This window comes from Orcinus orca, chromosome 3 (assembly GCF_937001465.1).
Source record: "Orcinus orca chromosome 3, mOrcOrc1.1, whole genome shotgun sequence".
NCBI lineage: Eukaryota > Metazoa > Chordata > Mammalia > Artiodactyla > Delphinidae > Orcinus > Orcinus orca.
The window spans coordinates 172,094,412-172,114,397 of NC_064561.1; the positions used below are offsets into that span (position 1 = coordinate 172,094,412).

Genomic DNA, 19,986 nt, shown 5'->3' on the forward strand with positions numbered 1-19,986 from the left:
TTAAATAAAGCAAATATTACCCTTTAGGAAAGCCGACCACTACTTTTGTGCCATCTTCTGTCTAATTCAGCCTTTCCGATTTCTGTAGGATTGGACATTGGTGGACAAACTAAATCATAGCAAATAAATGGGCAAGAATCTGGCACGTAGCATATCATTCAATCTTGTGACTTTTAAAATAGAAACAATAAAGTGCACATATATATACACAGCACACACGCACGCGCACATGCACACACACACCCCCGACAAATTTGTGTGTGTGAATGGTATTTCACATTGATTGAGGACTCTTGAAACAATGGGATTTTTCCCCCAGGTTTAGAACCATGAAAATGTCCATCACTGTATGAAACAGCATAGAAAACTACAAATCAGAGTGTTACTCCCTGAACTTATTTACAAAACAGAAATAGACTCCCAGACATAGAAAACAAACTTACAGTTACCAAAGGAGACAGCAGGGGTGGGGGAGATAAATTAGCAGTTTGGGATTAACATACACCACTACATACAAGATAGGCAAACAACAATGACCTACTGTATAGCACAGGGAACCATATTCAATATCCTGTAATAACCTATAATGGAAAAGAATCTGAATCACTTTGCTGTACACCTGAAACTAACACAACATTGTAAATTAACCATACTTGCATTAAAAAAAAGAATATTACCCCCGATTAATACCAGGTCTATCTTCAAATCACACAAACACTGGATCGCTCTACTTCACAGCAGTATCCAGCTTTGCCATAATAAAAAAATAGCTCAACTCTTTTTCAAATCCTTCATGCAGTTAGAACTCAAAAATGAACACTTTACCAAAAAATAAACCACATTCTAGCTTCCCTCCATCAAGTGCTGATCTAAAGGGATCGTCCAAAAGAGGGATAAATAGAGCATAGCTTATGCTGCTCCTGTGACAACTTCTTCCAGCTTTAGACAGGAATTTCCTGTTTTAAAAAATGAATTCCAAAAGCAATTTTTTTTTTCAATTTTCTAAGTTTCTGGAAGAATTTATTCAAAGCCAATCCACCAGTTTACTGGGCCAAATGAGAAGTTACAAATAGTGTGAAGTAGCTGTTTGAGGGAGACACCAACTTAGCTCCCTTAAAAATGAGGTCCTGGGCTTCCCTGGTGGCGCAGTGGTTGAGAGTCCGCCTGCCGATGCAGGGGACGCGGGTTCGTGCCCCGGTCCGGGATGATCCCACATGCTGCGGAGCGGCTGGGCCCGTGAGCCATGGCCGCTGAGCCTGCGCGTCCGGAGCCTGTGCTCCGCAACGGGAGAGGCCGCAACAGTGAGAGGCCCGCGTACCGCAAAAAAAAAAAAAAAAAAAATGAGGTCCTAATGAGGTCGCCTGTCTTGCAAGTAGTGGGATCCAGATTCTAACTCGGGCTGTTTGCCTCCAAAGCCGCTTAACCAGTAACCCCCTACTGTATGCGCCGACTTCCTCACCAGACCCCGAGTCTGCAGAGAACAAGCGAATGTTTTATTCACCGCTATATCTCATGGGCAGGCCATGCCCGGGCCTGACAGATGGAGATTAATAAATATCTGCTGGCTAAATGAATTAATAAAGGAACTGAACAATTTAGATGAGCAAATGCCCAAGTGTATCAGTCCCTGAAAAATTCCTTCAGATCCTGGGTGGTGATGACGAGAGGAGAGATCAAAGACCAAATTAACTGTCCTGGCCTCCAGAACCAATTTGGGGAAACTCAGGTCAATCAGAACATAAGGTCTGTGAGCTAATGTGGCCCCCAAGCACCCAAACAGAAGGCGGAGTCTTTCTAGAACCTTCCATCTCATTCATCCCCTTCGGCCAATGAGTCCCCAAGTCCTTCTACCTTCTTTCCACTGCTGAAACCCACACCTTCTTCCTCAGTCATTATGTCCCCGCTATAATTCAAGCTTTCACCTCCCCTCACTTAGCCGTTCTTCCTCCCCCCTACATATACTACTGTTGGGGTCTGGATGGGGCTCCAGGAATAGCACCCTTCTCTCCGAGTCAGATTCAAAACAAACTGAGGAAATCAGAAAAGAGGAGTGGCAGCGAGAGGAAAATGTCTCCTTTATTTCCAGGAACTCTAGTTCAGAGGTTGTATATAGTTTTAGGTCTACAGCCAAGTGGCTAATACTGAATCCAAGTGTTGGCAAGCATGAGACCAAAGCCGGTCTACTTCTGGGCAGAAGAGCTTCCCCCAAGAGGAAAACAGAATGGAGCTCAGATGTCGACTTTATTCCTTCCAAATTTACCAACCAGGTAAATACTCCAGGCCAGAAATTATATTAATGGCACTCCCTTCACAAGGAGTAGAGAAGAGGAATCTATGTGCCTGGCCAGCGATCTCTCTAAATCTGTCCCAGGCCGGCTGCCTTTGCTAAGCACTGATGCGCCCTCCTGCCATTCACAGGGCTTCACGCTGCCTTCACAGCCACGTGCACCGGTCTACTGCTCCAGGTATGGGGCTGAACTCAGATCATCCTCTCCTCCCCTCGTAGTTGACCCACTGGTTCCTGCCTCCTTGCCTGACCTTCTCTCATTCCCTCCTTAACAGCCTTGCCTGGCAAGCCCTGACTCATTTCTCCAGACCCAGTTCAAGGTCATCTCAGATAAGAAGTCCTTGTGAATATCCCCAGCTAAAGCTCACCACAGCCAGGTCTGTCCCCCATCGCATGCTTTAGTTTCGCCATCCATGGCTCTTTCAATACTTTATTCCATCTTCTAGACTGCAGGCCCCGAAATCAAGAAGAATTTCTTATATTTTTTACCCCTCAAAACCGAGCACAGATTCTGGTACATGGATACCTACAAAGATTTACTGGATTAGAGATGCAAGTAGCTAAATGCAAAGTAGGACATAAAAATTCCATACAAATAAAATGCCACAGTGGATCAAATCCAGCTGAGAGCACCTGACATAGTCCCTCAAAGTAAGGGGTTAATAAGCATTATGAACAAAGATATATCTAAGGGAAATCAAAGAAAATTTTATTTTAAGAAGTTACATTGAATTGGGCCTGAACTGAGCAGGACTTGATTGGTAATCAAATAGAAAGAACAGTCCAAGAAAAACAAAACCCATGACAAAAGACACAAATCTAGGAAAATAAAAGACATATTTGGGGAACACTGAGGTTCCTAGTTTAGCCAGGGTACGGAGTACATATAGAAGAGCATCCTGAGAGAAAGCCAGAGAGGGAATCTGTCTAAGCACACATAGGGCCTTGAGTACCAAATAAAATAAATTTCTACTTAATTTACAGACGACAGGAGTCGAAGAATATTTTCTAAGAGAGTAGCTGCTTAATTATGCCAAGGAAACTATATAAAATCTGGATCCTTGTAGTAGTGATAATAACAAACTAATAATTTGTTTTTCAATTCCTTCCAAATTTCTCAGGACCACAGTGACTCTGAGCTTACAGTCATTTGATAATCTCAACGGAACATTATTTGAGCATAATAAAAGGATTAATAAACTATTTAGGATGATCAACAGACTAAATATTAATTTGTCATCATTTTTCATTTTGCTTACGATTCTTTCAACCCACCCCTGCATGTTTCATCCACCTAATGAATCCGTACTTGCCACTGGCCTATCATGTAATAAGCCTTGCCAATTTCCCAATTCTCTTAATAGCCAGTATCACAAAACGCTGATTTCAGGCAGTAATAACTATGACCATCTGTTTCTACTTCACCATTTCTTCTTCACTATTCAATTACCAACTGTGGTGAGCTTCAGAGATCACTCTTCAAAAATAGAACCACGGAGAAATTATTGAGATGTCTGACTTCAGTGCCAGAGTTGAACAAACGGATCAGACAGATAACTGGTCTCTAGACCCATCTGCAGTCAATTCTGAGTTACAGCAGCAAAACAACGCTGAACAAATTCCAATACGGCTCTTCAAAAACAGCACCTGGAACTATAAGCCTGGTTTTGCTCTTTTGCCAACTAGCTATGTACTTTTGGTCAAGTTACTTTAGTGCATGGGGCTTTATTTCCTAAATCTATACAATGAAAGGATTAGACTAGGTCCCCAAGCAAAAATCCATTCATGTCTCTTAACTGTCAGATGAAGGCTCCCTTTTAAGAACAGCCAGGATTCCCAGAAAGATGATTTTCCCAGCAGTGGCATCCTGCCCTTGACCACTGCCAGAATAGTATCGTATTCAGCTTCTCCGTTGCCTTATACTGGTTTCCCCAGTAAATAGTCTCTGATATGATTTGAAGTACAGGTGCTTTGTTGGGAAGTACCCTTGGCATCACACTTAGGAAAGGCAAGGGAGAAGGCAGGCAGAGACAGAATTTGGTCTGTGATGCAGATGCAATATAAGACTCAGCCAACTGGAGTTCCAGACCAAAGATGGCTCTTCAGAGTGGTCCCAAACTGTACCCCCGCCTCAAAAAGTCATTCGATGGGGGCTGCTCCCTTGCCCTGAGTGACAGTAATTTCCGAGAAGCCCTGAGCCATGCTGGGGGTATGACACAGTCAGTCCCGGAGGGGCTAACTGCACAGAGAAGGAAAACAGCCACTACATTCACCTCAAATCTTCTGAAAGTAAGAAAAAAGGGCATGAAGCATGGTGAGTAAGAAAGAAATGGATTTAAAAGAAACACCTGGACTCTGTATGACCTTAACCAAACTCTCTGATTTCTTTGTGCCTCAGTCTCTTTCACTGTCAGCTGATCTGTGGTCAATTTCACCATGAACACATCCAAGATTCTATTACATGTTTCATTCTTGGTCTACCCTCAAAGCCCTTTTATCACCTACCTCAAGGCTTACAAAGATTGTGAAGGTAAAAACCCCACACATATCCAACCTCTCCAGAAGCATTTTGAGATTCAACTCCATTAACTGTGAAGAGTCGACCAACAGCAGCAAATTCAAATCTACACACCACGGTGGACACACAGCTAACCCACGATTAAATTAGATTTGCAGGCAGCAGCTTGGAGATTTTGATGTTAGACTGAATACATTACTCAGTTAGTTGTAACTTTATTACCCATGCTCCCCCTTGTGAGGCAATTTTCCTTATTGGAAGTAAAGCAACCCCAACCAAAGCATTTAAAAATGATCCTTTTCCTGTTTTTATTAGCCTGTATCAAAGAAAAGACTATTTGAAGCACAACCAAGGGGAGGGAATTGGCTTTTTATTGCTCAGTTCATGTTGTGGCTTCAGGAATGGAAAAAGACTCCCCAAGGAAATACTGTCTCTCAAAACAAGCTCACAGGGTGATCAACAAGAGAGGTCTTTGGGAGAGATGGAAAATAGAGAAAATTATTAAAATATAATTAAGTAGGCAAAGTGGATGCAAGATGAGATGTGAAAAGTAAGCTGTTCAGGACAGAAATGTCATGTCTTGAAATTTATTTTCATAGTAGTCTCCGCAATATACACTGTCCAAATGGGGCTACATAAATCTTTCCAACCAACGGAGCAACTGTTGATTTTAAAATCAAAAACCAAAAGACAAAAAAAAACCCAAAAAGACAAAAATGAGGGTATGAATGCTGCCTGTGAATCTGAATTTACGCTCTGGTACTTCAGAACAAACGTCAACCAGGCTCAGTGCCGTGCAGAGTACAGTTCTCACCAACAGAGATTATAGCCACTCTTCTGAGCTGAACACATAGTCAGGGAAACCAACAAACTACAACATACAGTTCCAAGCGGATATCATGTCACAGAACCATTTCAAGTCTGTTCATAAACTACAGACACCTCTATCCCAAGTTCCATCTCAGAAAGCTCGTGTGTTGGACTATTTGATTCTTCTGTAGTTTGATTCTTACGGTGACCCTTTGTCTAAAGCTGTTCCTCTAACAGAAAACATACTATTAAAAAAAAAACGGGGCTTCCCTGGTGGCGCAGTGGTTGGGAGTCCGCCTGCCGATGCAGGGGACGCGGGTTCGTGCCCCGGTCCGGGAGGATCCCACATGCCGCGGAGCGGCTGGGCCCGTGAGCCATGGCCACTGGGCCTGCGCGTCCGGAGCCTGTGCTCCGCGGCAGGAGAGGCCACAGCGGTGAGAGGCCCGCGTACCATAAAAAAAAAAAAAAAAGGCACTTTAATTTTAATTGTATTTTTTAATTCCTTATAGGTTACATATTTCTCTTCATTTACAGAAAAAAGCAGATGTGAGGAATAATGGATTTTGCTGAATTTATAGAAAAGGGTTATTTAAATCATCTCGTGTATGTATACACATATACACACACTACAGCTCAATAATGTTTTTCTTTTTTTCCGAAATTGATTATTTCACTTCTGATTTTAGTAAGGAGGGAAGCCAGGAACAGAAGACCTACTAGAAACCATTCCAATCATACCGGACACATCTAATAACTTTTATAGTTTGCATAATAAAAAGGAGAAAAATAAAGATGCAGAGCCCCCAGCATGAAGTAGATGAATATATAAATTTAAAAGGATTCATAATGCTATAACCCTTTAATCCAGAGAAGAGAACAGAGCCAAAGGAGTAATTTATTAGGGATCAATTTTTAAATGCTTTCTAGATTGATTTACTTAAATTGTCACGTAAGCTCAATTTCCAAAGCAGCTGAAACAAATATTACCAAACAATACAATCTGCAATAAAAAATAGACAGCAGCATTCTACTCAATACCCATTGAAAATAGTTAAGTCCACAATACTGTAAATCAGTGAAGTTGAAATGTCTTCTGCAATTGTTTTCAGCAATGCTGAAAAATACATATTTCATTTTCCTCATTGAAAAGAATTAAGTCCACAATACTGTAAATCAGTGAAGTTGAAACATCTTCTGCAATTGTTTTCAGCAACGCTAAAAACTACATATTTCATTTTTCCTTAAGTACACAAGCTATTTTCATCCATAAGATAGATCCACATTGTTCAAAATAAAAGTCCAAGTTAGAATATCCTCAGAAGAAAACATGCCCAGAAAAACTTTCTTTTAAGAGTAAAATGTTCAAGTCTAAGAAAAGTTCACTGAAAATATGATAGGGTTTTCATAGACTTTTTTAGATCCAATAAAGATCATGGCTACAGATTCATCCTCATGTATTTGTTTAACAAAAATATATTAAGGACCTAACACGTGAACAGGGTTAGAGTCATGTCGCGTAAGCATGTGGTCGGATGAGCAATAAATAAATACAAAGGAACAAGAAACAGAAAAAAACAAAAAACCAGAGGACAATGAATGGAAAGTAAAGCAGTTAAAGGCTAAATGACAGTGTGGATTTCCATCACAACAACATCAGAACCTCAGTGACCTCTGATAGCAACTCATCCTAAAGGGCTTGTCCAGGACCTAAACACTTCCAAAGACCTCTGAACAATGCGGTTCTTCAACAGCAAAGGAAACCAGAAGACTGAAAACAATGACTCCAGTGATGCTGATTGGCCCCAGTTTTAGAGTTGATTCTCTGATGCTCCCAAAAGTAAAGCAACTTTCTCTACGCATCTAGAGCAGAAGCTTTCAGAAGGAAACACCCCTCACAGCCCCAGCTGAGTTTTATCAGCTAGCAAGTGACACCCTAACAAACAAGGCCATCTTGTCCTGAATATTTATCTAACAATTCACTCTGCATTCTCATTATCATAATCTTACCACTGCAAGGCTGCTCCCCTGAGCAGTGGCACAGCTCTGTGGCCTGAGACGACCGAGGGGGAGCAGGCTTCTCTACTTCTATCAATACTAGACCTCCAAAAGCAATTAAAGGACAGGATGGATGCTTGCAGACCCCCACTTTCATCCTTGGGTGCAAGCAATTTAAAATACTGTCACAGATGCCTGGTGATAATACCCTAGCATGATTATATTATTTTATCTTGTGGCATTTTAAGGGAAGCCATATTATGATAGAAAGTGTACTAAATTTAGAATCAGAATGACCCCATCTAGTCTCAACTGTAAAATCAAGGCAAATCATTTCACCTGCCAAGGCCTCAGTTTCCTCATCTACAAACTGGGGATCATGGCAGACACCCCTCCCACAGTCCCTGTGATGATAAATGAGATTAATTTCTGAAACGCTTTATAGTTTCCAAAGCAATTTCCTAGACATACGCATGGAGAAGTCTCCCAGGGGCTAGCAAAGATAAAGGCAAATACAAATACCTATTGGAATAATTCCCCACATTAATAGCTGTTTCAAATCCATACTTTTGAAACCAGAGGAAAATACAAGATATAACTTATAAACTACTTAGGAAGGAAAATGTGAACACCTCTTTCAGTCCTCCGTTAGCTTTTGTTTGTGAGCAGGTGGCCGTCCCAGGTCAAAAGCTATCCCGGCACCAAGATAATTTGCTAACACTCTGGGGCGAAGTAGGACAGCCTCCCAGCTCTACTAGGCGCTCTGAAGACTCTAGAATATGCTAATTATTTTACAGGCTGCCATTCTCAGAGACACTAGTCAGCCTGCCAATTTGTCAGCAGATTGGTGCCTAATGAGTAGTTAATTGGCCCTTGGGAGAGCCAGGTAAAGTGAGTTGAAAGTCTCCTTCCAAAGATGTCTTTCATTTTTGCTCACCTCATCCATACATAAAACTGTCACTTTCATTTTTAAGGGGCTACTTCGCAGTCACTGAAATCCTTTGAAACACACAAACAAAACAAAGATCAGGAAAGACGCTGGCTGCCACTGACATGCCCAGGCAGGAGGGGGTCAGGGGCACAGCGGAGAGGGGCACAAAAGCTAGCACAGCCACAGGGATTTCAGACCGGACTGGACCACTCACCAGCTCTGTGCCCTGGGCAGTCAGTCCGCCTTGCCTCGAAGCTCCTGTGTTGGCAACTGCAAAATGGGATGATCTGTGCCCGCATCCCTGGCTGTCTTGAACTACAGGAATGAGTGTGTGTAACATGCTCGGAGAGGGAAGTAGCATCTACTAAGTGCTCAGTAATTGTTACTATTACTGAAATGACCGAAAATACAGTAAACTTGGCAACATCCAAGCCTACCGAGTAACTATTAGTAATTGTTTTTGTTCCTTGAGCTAAGATTTTTGTTTTTGTTTTTTTTTGCGGTACGCGGGCCTCTCACTGTTGTGGCCTCTCCCGTTGCGGAGCACAGGCTCCGGACGCGCAGGCTCAGCGGCCATGGCTCACGGGCGCAGCCGCTCCGCGGCATGTGGTATCTTCCCAGACCGGGGCACGAACCCGTGTTCCCTGCATCGGCAGGCGGACTCTCAACCACTGCGTCACCAGGGAAGCCCGAGCTAAGATATTTGTAAGAAAAGAGCACTGAGTAGAACAGTGATTACATTCTTTACGGTAGAGGGCAATCAGTGCCCTAACACCAGTTCTCTCTGAATTTCTCCTCTTCTTCCCTCTCCTCTTATTTATGTTTCTTCCGCTTCACCCTCAGTCTCATACATGTTCTTCCTCTCCCTGGGGTCTGAGCCACCTCCGACAGCTGCACCGTGGAAGACCTGGCCTTAGACTTGGACCTAACCCAGAGGCTCCTGAGATTCAATTCGAGTACTCCATCGGGTCAAAGGTTCAACTGCACATACAAGGAGCCTTTTCCTGACTTCTCCGCCTTGCCAAAAAGTGGGTGACTCGCAGCCAGAAGGTCAATCTGTGAGCAGAAGAAAAATTCCTGAAATTTTTCTCTAGAAATTCTGATTCTCTTTCCACTGCTACATCTGCTTGGAAAATGCAGCACAGGAATTTACCACAGAAAGGGTAGCAAACAAAAAAAATGTTTTAATAACATTTCTACACGTTGCTCAAGGCTTCTAAAGTTACAATTATGAGTTTGTGCAGTGTTAACAACTGTTTTTCATTTTGTTACTGGTTTAGAAGTTAAATAGGGATTGATAGAGTGAGCATATCTACTGCACAACCGAATAAAGATTTACGGCTCCAGACAAAGTTGACACTCCTTCACCCAGGGAATGGGGAGAATGGTGACCACGTGTTTAGATTTCATTACTCAGGAAAATTCAGAGATGGTTCATAATCAGTCATGTCAGAAGTCTGAAAGTTGTACGTCTCTGGGGTATGAACTAGCACGCTTAAGAAGCATCTGCCTGCAGGCTCCCATTCCCCTTGGTTGCAGGGTACAGGTGTGGCGAGGACCTAGGCTGGTCAGGTCCTGCCCCTCCAGTGAAGCCTTCCAAGGTCCTCGCTTACAGGTCCCACAGGAACCACTTCCCATGGAATAAACGATATCCGAAATGGAACATGAAGATTTTCGGGAACAATTAGGGAAAGACTCCTAACAAAAGATTTAGTTTCTCCCAAGAGTATAAGCGACTCCCCCTCCAATTTACCTGTTTTCTTTTTTTAATTGAAGTATAGCTGATGTATAATATCGTGTTAGTTTCAGGCATACAGCACTGTGATTCAGTTATATATATATATATAATTTATATGCATATAATATAATTATATAATGTGTGTGTGTGTATATATATATATATATATATATATATATATATATTCTTCTTCAGATTCTCTTCCCTTATAGGTTATTACAAAATATTGAGTATAGTTCCCTGTGCTATATATAGGAGGTCCTTGTTGGTTATCTATTTTATGTATAGTGGTGTGTATATGTTGTTATTGTTGTCATTGTTTTAGAAAATATGTGCATCCTTTAGATGTTTGGGGAGTTGCAGATATGGTCCAGTGCTGTCATTATTTAGAGCTGCTCTAGTCTTATGCCCACTTCCCACTTATCACTTATATTCACACTTAGCACATCGGAAAAGTAGGGTCCCTCTGTGAATCAGCATTTATCATCTTGTTCTGAAATCACTGGCCTCCCTGCCTAGCTTTTCAGTTAGATACTGAACTTCCTTAAAGCAAAAGTCTTATTCTATCTAGAGATTTAACGCAGTGAGTAGATGGAAGAAGAGGTCTAAATTTCTGTAACCAAAACCCAAAGAAAGCTACATTCTGGGAAAGTTCAGCAGATATGGACTTTATCACCCCGTGGCAGAACTGCCTGTCTAGCTCATGCACCGAAGACATGGTGCTGAACAAAAAGGAGTCAGGGCTCCTTGAGAAAGATGCTGTCTTTGTGAGGTTCTAGTCAATTTGTAGCTTCTGATCAGATGTCACTAACCAATGATGCCAATTAAGTCTTATCAACAAAGTTAAAACATTAATTCAAGATAGTCAACACGAGCACAATTCAGGGTCTTGCTTCAACTTCAGGAGATCTACATGTTTTAGGGTCATAATAAAAGGCACAGTAGGTAGAGTCCGTATCCATTACTGCACTGAAAATAGGACATGTCATTTATCAAACCCCATTTTTGGTTCAGGAGATTACGTACCACCGAAGGCACGGAAACAAATTAAATCAGTTGATTTTCCAATTAATATCTAAATATATCTAAAAAGACATAAACACATACATGTAACAGAGAGAGAAAATTAACCTAGAGGAAGTGGGGATAGTACTTTTCAACAACTACAAGGATAGAAACGTATTAAGGGGGGAAGTAGCAATATGAGTTCAAATCAAACAATAACACTTCATCAAACATAACTGCAACCCACAGACACAGAAAACAAATTTATGGTCACCAAATGGGAAAGGGGGGAGGGATAAATTAGGAATTGGGGATTAACATATACACACTACTATATATAAAATAGATAACCAACAAGGACCTACCGCAGAGCACAGGGAACTGTTTTGTAGAGCACAGGGAACTATTCTGTAATAACCTATAATGGAAAAGAATCTGAAAAAAATAGATATGTATATATGTATAATTGAATCACTTTTCTGTACACCTGAAACTAACACAACATTGTAAATCAATCATACTTCAATTAAAAAAATAAATAAATAACTGCACATGGCAAATTGTTTGCTAGGGATCTTGCTGTAGGGTCCTACAGTAGACCCCTTAGCTGATGCAGAAATCTCAAGCACAACAATCTTTCCTGTGATCCCCCTTCCCATGTGCGACGACTCACTTCCTCATTAGGCAGCCAGTCTCAGATGTGGGCAGCTCTCATCATTAGCTCTTCCTCAGACTGAGTCAAATCTACCTACGTGCTAGTAACTTACATATCTTGGTCTTTGCTCAGCACTCTGAAATTTAACCTTCATCATGACAGCTCTTCAAATATTATTTTTTAAGGTATTAAGTTTCTAAACTTCATTTATCCCCTTCTTCATTATTCAGAGAATTAATTCACTCTAGATTTTACTCAAGATACTGTCACGTCCTTTACTACATTCCAAATGCCACGGTGCGTGATATCTAGGAGTTTCCCTCAATCAAAGAGCTCAGCCAAGTAGTCTAATCAACTTCCAGACGCACCACTCAATAGGGGCTAAGGGTAAAAGTGATTAGCAGTTACTCAAAATCAACCCAGAATTCATTCTGTTTCAAAGGGCAGAGAGAGCTGACACAAAGTTGAGGTGAGTTGATTCTTAAGGAGAACGAAAAGTTATCTCTCTTCTCTTTCTCTGTTTTAAATATGCAAAAAGATTCCTCAAATCTCTGAAAACACTGTCAGACCAAAAATGGTTCTGATAGCTTCACTAATGCTCTGATTTGTGCCAAACAGTGGAATCACTATCATATATCTTCTGATTTTCATCAGAATGAATTTATTTACTGGAGGCAAAAGATAAAGAGCTACATCCATCTAACTAAGAATTACAGAGACCTTTGGAGAGACCTTCGGGTGAGCAGTCACACATCCAGGAAGTCAGGCAACATCTACTGGTTGCAGAATGAAGGGCATTTCCTAGGCTCCCCCTCCCTTCCCTGCAAAAGCAGTCACAAACCATCTGCTAAAATACCATTGGATAAAACACATTTGTAAAGACTCTAGGCAAAAAATATGCCCAGTAGCCAGACTGACTCTGTTCCACTCTAGCTGACTACTTACAGAGGACTGATGATGTTACACTTTTACACTTGCATAAAATGATGCAAGCCCTCCAGCATAAAGAGTATTCACTTTGGTAGAACACAGCGGTTGAAAGGAACAGTCAACATGCTACATGGATCCTCAGGGCTTAGTCCCTCACTTCTTTTAAGTTTCAGTCTAAATGCCAATTTTTCCGTAAGGCCCACAGTGACTACTCTAATTAAAATTGCCACACCCTTCTCTTCCCAACTCCTATCAGTCTTTTTTTTTTTTTTAAGATTTTTTAGATGTGGACCATTTTTTTAAAGTCTTTATTGAACTTGTTACAATATTGCTTCTGTTTTTTATGTTTTAGTTTTTTGGGCCAGGAGGCATATGGGATCTTAGCTCCCCAACAAGGAATGAAACCGGCACCCCCTGCGTTGGAAGGCAAAGTCTTAACCACTGGACCACCAGGGAAGTCCCCCCATCAGTCTTAATTTGACAATTTTCTTTATGCAGAGCCTTGGCCCCTTAGAACTTACCATGTGGTTTACTAAATGACTGTGCCTGTGTGCACACGTGTTAACTGTTCCATTTCACCTCCCTCCCAACACACATGGACACATGCACACAGATGAAGGTAAGATTGACCAGGACAGGATCTTTATCTGTTTACTGTTGTATTCCAAGAATCTAGAGGAGTTCCTGGTACATGGTAGGAAATAAGAAGTCAACGTATATTGGTTGAATGAAAGAATGAATAAGTAACTCTGGGCTTAGACAGACTTGGCCCTGAGTCCCAATTCCACCTACGCTACCTGTAGGATCTTGGGAAAATGATCATCCTCTCTGCACCTCTGTTTCCTCATCAGTAAAATGGAGACATAGGAACACCTGCCCCATAGGATCAGGATTGTCATGAGAATGACATTGTAACAGGGAAGAACAAAATCTGACACCATGTTGGATCTGTTTCTTTTACTTTAACCTTTGCTCTCCAGTTGCTTTTTGTTACTATAATCACTAAAAAGATGTTGTCTATAGCTATTGGCATACCTAATGGCCTCCCTCAGGGAAGCCTGCCCCTCTGCCTAAATGTTAAACTAAAGTGCCTTTGTTCAGTTCCCAGGGAAACATTCTGCCCACCTGTGGATTGCTGCAAGAAAGAAGAAAGTAACACATCCCCTCCCTGAGGCTGGCCAAACCAGGAGGTGTTTTGCAAGACTTATGGCCTTTTTCTTTTACTTCCTCACCTCCTCCCCTTCTCTGTTCTATAAAAGAAACTAGCATACAGAGCCCATAAGATGGTACTCTGGGACCCTAGTCTGCCATCTTCTTGGACGCCCGGCTTTCCGAATACAGTTGCCATTCCTTGCCTCAATACCTCGTCTCCCGATTTACTGGCCTGTCGTGCAGCGAGCAGAGTGAGCTTGGACTCGGTAACAACAAGAGTCAGCGTCCACGAAGGGCTCAGGATCAGGTTTGGACAAAGTAAGCATTCAATAAATGTTACTTGCCATCGTTATTATTCTTTCAAGATATGCTTCCCGAAGTGGTGATGGATTGGTGATGATTTATGCTCCCAGGCAACATATCTGAGAAGCACAGATCTGAGATGGTGAAAAGGGACTCGGGGCGTTGATAGAGCAGCAGAGCTACCAAGGTCAAGCCCCATCACAAGGCCTCAGCAGCTCCAATTCAACGACAGGCAGGATTTTACAAAGGAGCTGTTAACAGTGTAAGGACGACAGACTCAGCCCTGCTGGAGTAGAATAAACATAACAACGAAACCACTGAGTAAGTGAGGGTGAGGCTGGAAACCTTAAAAGGCAGGAAAAGCAGCTCCTCTCTCACTACTTGAACAGAGAGATTTGTTTATTTAGTTTAACTGGAGTCAAAGCTAATGGTTCTAATGGCTTTGAATCACCTCAGCTTATTCTCCAGATTTCTACACATGGGCTGTAACTTAAATTTTATGAAAGAAGACAAAGAGAAAAAATCAGCCCTCCATAATAAGAGTTTACCGGAACATACTAATCATACAGACATGCGCTTATATTTCTAGAAAGCTGAACATCGGCAGTGGTGTGGCAACTTTTTCCTGGAGCAAAATCCAAGTCTGCCTAAAGGCTGAGAAGTAAATCATTAACCTGAACGTTCACTAAGTATTTAGGAAAACAAAACACTGGAAACACCCAATAAACACATAACTTTAATCTCAGCAGAAAAAAGCAGAGACTGATTGAGTTAAGAGAGGAAGTGGGAATAAGTAAGGAAGATAGAGATGAGGGTAAAGGGGATAATAAAGGGATTGGGGCATCTACTGATTTCAGGGCAGTAATAGCCTTAACTTCCCTATTTATTATAACATGTCTTCCCAAGGCGAATCTCTGTTAAGTGGTCCATTCAGGCATTATAAGAGCAAACTAAAATAAAGGACTGCATGCACAAGGATGAGCATGACAAATAAAGCCAATAAAAAAAAAATTCTCTCCTCACTCTATAGAAGAAAGACCTTAAGATTTGGGGACAACTGAGCAAGGTCACAGTAGCTAAGTTGAAGCTGGAATCAAATTTCTAGACTCTCAAATCAGTGCTTTGCATCCCATATCAGAACTGCCTGGAGCTTTTAACACGCATGTGATAAGTGGTTCAGATTCAGTTTCTGACAAGCTCCCAGGTGATACTGCTGCTGTGGGGCCTGGAATGATGCAGAAGTAGGAAGCCTCTGTCCCATTGCACCTGCTAAGGTAAGTCTTGGGAATTTTTTTTTTTTAATAAAAAAGATATTTTCCAGGAGCAGGAGAAAGTGAGATTACAGATGAAATACTGAAGTTTTGAAAGTTCTAATAATTCACAACAATATCTGTAAACTTTCAGGGCCATTTACATGGTGTCAGCTCCACTAGTAAGTAAAATATACTGAAGTTACAGTTTTTTTAAGTATACACAAACACCAATGTTTTATAGTTGGGGGATCTCTCACTGAGCCATTCTGTGGATATGCATTTGTTGGTAATTTGAAATACACCACACCTAAATGGCTCTAAATCTATGAAACTCTCTTAATTCTCAGTCTGCTTTGATAATAGAAATACAACGTCTAGGGGTTGCTTTCACTTTCTTTGAAAGTTGACATTTTAGATAAGAAAGATTTAGATAAGGATTTGGTGTGGCACTAACACACCAAATTCCAAAAGGCTTATCTGCATAGATTTTACCATCCAATAGCACCATGTAATAAAGCTGACCTACCCAACTACATATATTATAAGCATATAATACATTACATATATTGTAATGACATATATTAGGAGAGGCCCGGTGTAACTGGGGGGAGAAAAGATTTTTGAAAAGCTCTTGTTATTCGATTTCTCTATTTTCCCCCACACCTATCACAGAGGAATGGCGATGCACTTGAAGAGAGTTGATGAACGCTGAACACAACGTGTCCCTCCAGCCAAAACTCAGTTACCTCCCAAAGCTTCCTTTTGGTCCCCTTGAATCAGCTGAGCCCAAGAGATTTTTCCTATAAAAAGTCCACAGTGTATCTAAATCAGATCCCAGTAAAATTTCACTTCAGCTGAAGTGAAAATGCAGAGGTAGCATTTACGGATAACAGCTGGAGAACATTAGTTCTCTGTCTCTCCTTTTCTCTCCCAAGGGTTGAAAACTCCACTGTTCAGACAGGAAGTAGTCATACACCACACACTGTACAATGCAAGAACGCTGGGATCTAAGAACAAGTTGCATAGGAATAGGAAGAGTGTGAGGGGTTTTGTTGAAGAACACAGAGCAGTGACCCTGTGTTCCTCTTGGGGTGTCCATTCCCCCCACCAGTGTTCAAATCGCATAACGTATGCACACCCAGAACTGACAGGCACACACTTCACTCCCCGAAAGCTTCTTTAATAACTCAGAGTAAGGAGGCTTAATCTTTCATTTTTCCGAAATTTTTTAAAACATTAACTTCAAGAAGTTTTGGGGGGTGGCCAAGATTCTCCATTAATCTTTTTTGGCATAATTTCACGGTTGCTCTCTAAAAAGACCACCTTTTAACTTTTTAAAAAAGAAACTGTCAGGGAAAAAAATCTCTTTCACATAACTGCCCAGAATAAGGAAATATATATATTTCATATATATACGTGGAATTCAAAACATGATGCTCTGGAAAAGAATGATTTAAACAAAAGGTTCTTGTGGATACGGTTTTTTAGGGTCGGTTTCTGCTGTAATTCCACAAAGCTGCTGAGAAGGAACACAGACGCAAACATGGGGAGAGGCATCCACATTCTGTGGGCACAGCTCAAAGTTTTGAAGAGGATGATAGGAGTTTCCCTAACACCACAGGCTGAAGAGCCATTCTGCATTCCTACCAGTCTTCAGGCGCTGGACCCCGTTTCTAACCGCCGGTCCTCTGGGGGCGGGCTGTAAAACCGACCCTGTCTCTTCCACTCCCCTCCAGCCAAGTTCACGAAAAGACAAACCTTCCTAACTACTGAACTGCGGGAAATGCCTTTGCCGTATGCATATGAGGGGCATGCAGTTAATCAATCGGGTTACAACACTACGGTTCTATGCAAAGGGCGGGGAGGGGCGAGGGAGAAGCCAACCCACATATCCATCATCCTTTTAGGAGTAGGTGGAGTTTAAAGTTTCCCCAACTTCCAAGTTCCCACTTGACAGGCAATATTTCTGTGCAATTTCCAGCCCCACGTAACAGATGGTCCTCTGCCCGTCTCGAGCCCCGAGAGAGCCCAGACAAAGCCCCCCGCCACTCCTCGCCTCACACGGCCCCTAGGTGGTCAGTTTTACGAAGCTGTCAGCTCGGGGGCAGTGAGCAGAGAATGGAAACTTAACTTCTTCCAGAAGTTTTTCCTGCTACAGGAGAGTCCCGGGGAATGGTGCACAAAGGCCTGGGAAAATTTTCACCGCGTTGTTTTTCAAAAACGTCTTCCGCCCTCTGCCAAACCATCATCCGAAACCCCAGATGCCCAGGGAAGGGAAACTGAGGCACATGGTTTCAGAAACAGACAGAAATGCAACTCGAGCCGTCCCAAAGGCAACCTGGGAAGTTGCTTAGAGAGACCCCCGCGGTGGGAAAGCATCCTCGGGGCGCCGAAGTACTCAGAGCCAAAAGGGAAGGTGACGGCCCAGACAGGGTGCCAAATGGGGATGCGCCCCGGCAGCGTGCGAGAATCTTCCTTCCCAGACGGGAGGGCGAGGGGAAGGGAGGGGGGCGCGACTGGGGAGTTGTGAGGACTGGCGGCCCACTCACCCTCACTGCCGTACTGTTTGCCATTGTTCGCGCCCATCCTGCCGCCGTCATGCCCGCCGTCTCCCTGGACACTCCATAGGTGGGGCGCACCGCCTGCGCGCTCCGCCAGAGGAAAGCCCGCCCGACGGGACCTTTAGCTGCGCATACCCCACGCTCCGGGGCCGATCTCCGGACGGGGTCGGCCCCCGCACTCCGGTGGGAGGGGGCGCTCCGTCCCCTCCTGGCACCCCCGACTGCGCCGGGTGGGGCCGGGGGGCGGCCGCCGCCCTTAAAATCCGCGTTCGGGGCCGGCGGGCGCAGCGCCGCGGAGAGCCCGCGCCCCGGGGCCGCCCAGAGGCTCGCCGCGCCGCCGCCGCCGGGTCCCCATCCGCCCGCCCCGATCCCCCTGCGGTGGACGCTGAGCCGCGCGGGCTGCCGGGGCTCCCGGGCTCCGCCGCTTCCTCCGGGCGCCCCTGCGCACCCGCGGCTTCCCCAGGGAGGGCGCGGCGGCCACTTGTTGCGGGTGCCCGGAGCGAGCAGAGACTCGCGGCCCGGCGCCGCTCGCCCAAGGGCCGGACTTTTGTTAGCGCCAGGCGCCTCCTCTCGCCGCCCAGCGTCAATCACAGCTGGAGCCCCGGGGAGGAAGGCCGGCCCGGAGATGCGCGGCCTTTTAAAGGGGCAGCGCGCCTTTTCGGGGCTCCGGCTTCCAGCCTCAGGCTCCGCGCAGGCCCTGCGCGCCACCAGCGAATCGCTTCGAGCGAAGGAACACGCTCTTGGCTCTATTTTACTATTGTTCTTTTACCGGTTGGGCCCCTAGTTAGTAAGATGAGCTTCCGGGCGTCGTTTGAAATCCCTTGGGTTTGCCTGCAGATATGGCCTATTTTAGGTGTGGTGGCATTTAAAATCAACACGCATCAGAGGCTGATTCTGTCTGACAACTCCAGGTAGGCGTGCTGGTATCCTCCTGCGGCTCCCACGTTTGGGACTGAGGCGGGGAATGGGGACGCGAGGGAGGGAAAACTTGAGGGGAGCTTAGCAGGGAGTCAGTGCAGAGCCAAAGAGATTCCCCGCCCCGGTGCGGAAGGTTTCCTGGCTCAGAAGTTTTAAGAGCTTCCGAGCCAGGAAGTGTATTTTCTCCCCGTTTCTATGTTTTTTTTTTTTCTTCTTCTTCTTCTTGTGGTTGGTGTTAACCTTTGTTTAATACATTACAACTTCTTCTGGAGATTTTATATGGCACTTTTAGAGTCTTAAAATGGCCCTTTGGTGTTCCCTCCTTTAAATGGAAACAGGAAATTCTTCTTAATATTTTATTCCCTTTCCATGTAAATACCTAGATTTTTGTAACATTGCATCTTAGTGAAGACCGGGGCATTCACTGCACAAATTACTTTGTACGGAAGCAAGCACACAGCGCGATTTCTCCTTATACGTGTTAGATGTTTTAAGTTAAACTTATATAGTGATACATATATGTATGTATGTATGTATGTATGTATATATATATATATATAAGCATTTATGATACCTGAATGGAGATCCAGGAATTTTGTAATTACCTTCTTCTTAAAAGACTTGCGACCACATGGAGAAATTGTCAGTGACGACCTTCTGTAGATTCTATTTAGGTAATTTCCTTTAACTTAATACAATCTTCTTTCTTGAAGATAAGCTAAAATATCATGTTTCCAAATTTAGCAATCTAGATTTATTGTTCCGGAGAGATCATATATTGAAAGAAAAATAATGAATTCATCTATTTTCAAGCACAGGATTAAATAGTTTTGTGTTGTACCGATAACACTTCAACTGTCCCAGTTCAAAGAGATTAAGAGCTGTATTTCAATTCATCTTTTCATATATATAATCTAGCCCACTGCCTGG

At 43.2% G+C, this 19,986-nt stretch overlaps 1 protein-coding gene across 1 annotated transcript in view; it reads right to left on the reverse strand.

The window, feature by feature from the left end:
- FBXL7 (F-box and leucine rich repeat protein 7) overlaps positions 1 to 18,692 on the reverse strand; it is a 417,504-nt gene extending 398,812 nt beyond the window's left edge. Inside the window, exon 1 of the mRNA XM_004274480.3 lies at positions 18,127 to 18,692. Coding sequence (XP_004274528.1) covers positions 18,127 to 18,163 — 37 coding nt within the window. The 5' untranslated portion in view covers positions 18,164 to 18,692. The remainder of the gene's footprint in view (positions 1 to 18,126) is intronic.
- Between the last annotated feature and the right edge of the window lie 1,294 nt (positions 18,693 to 19,986).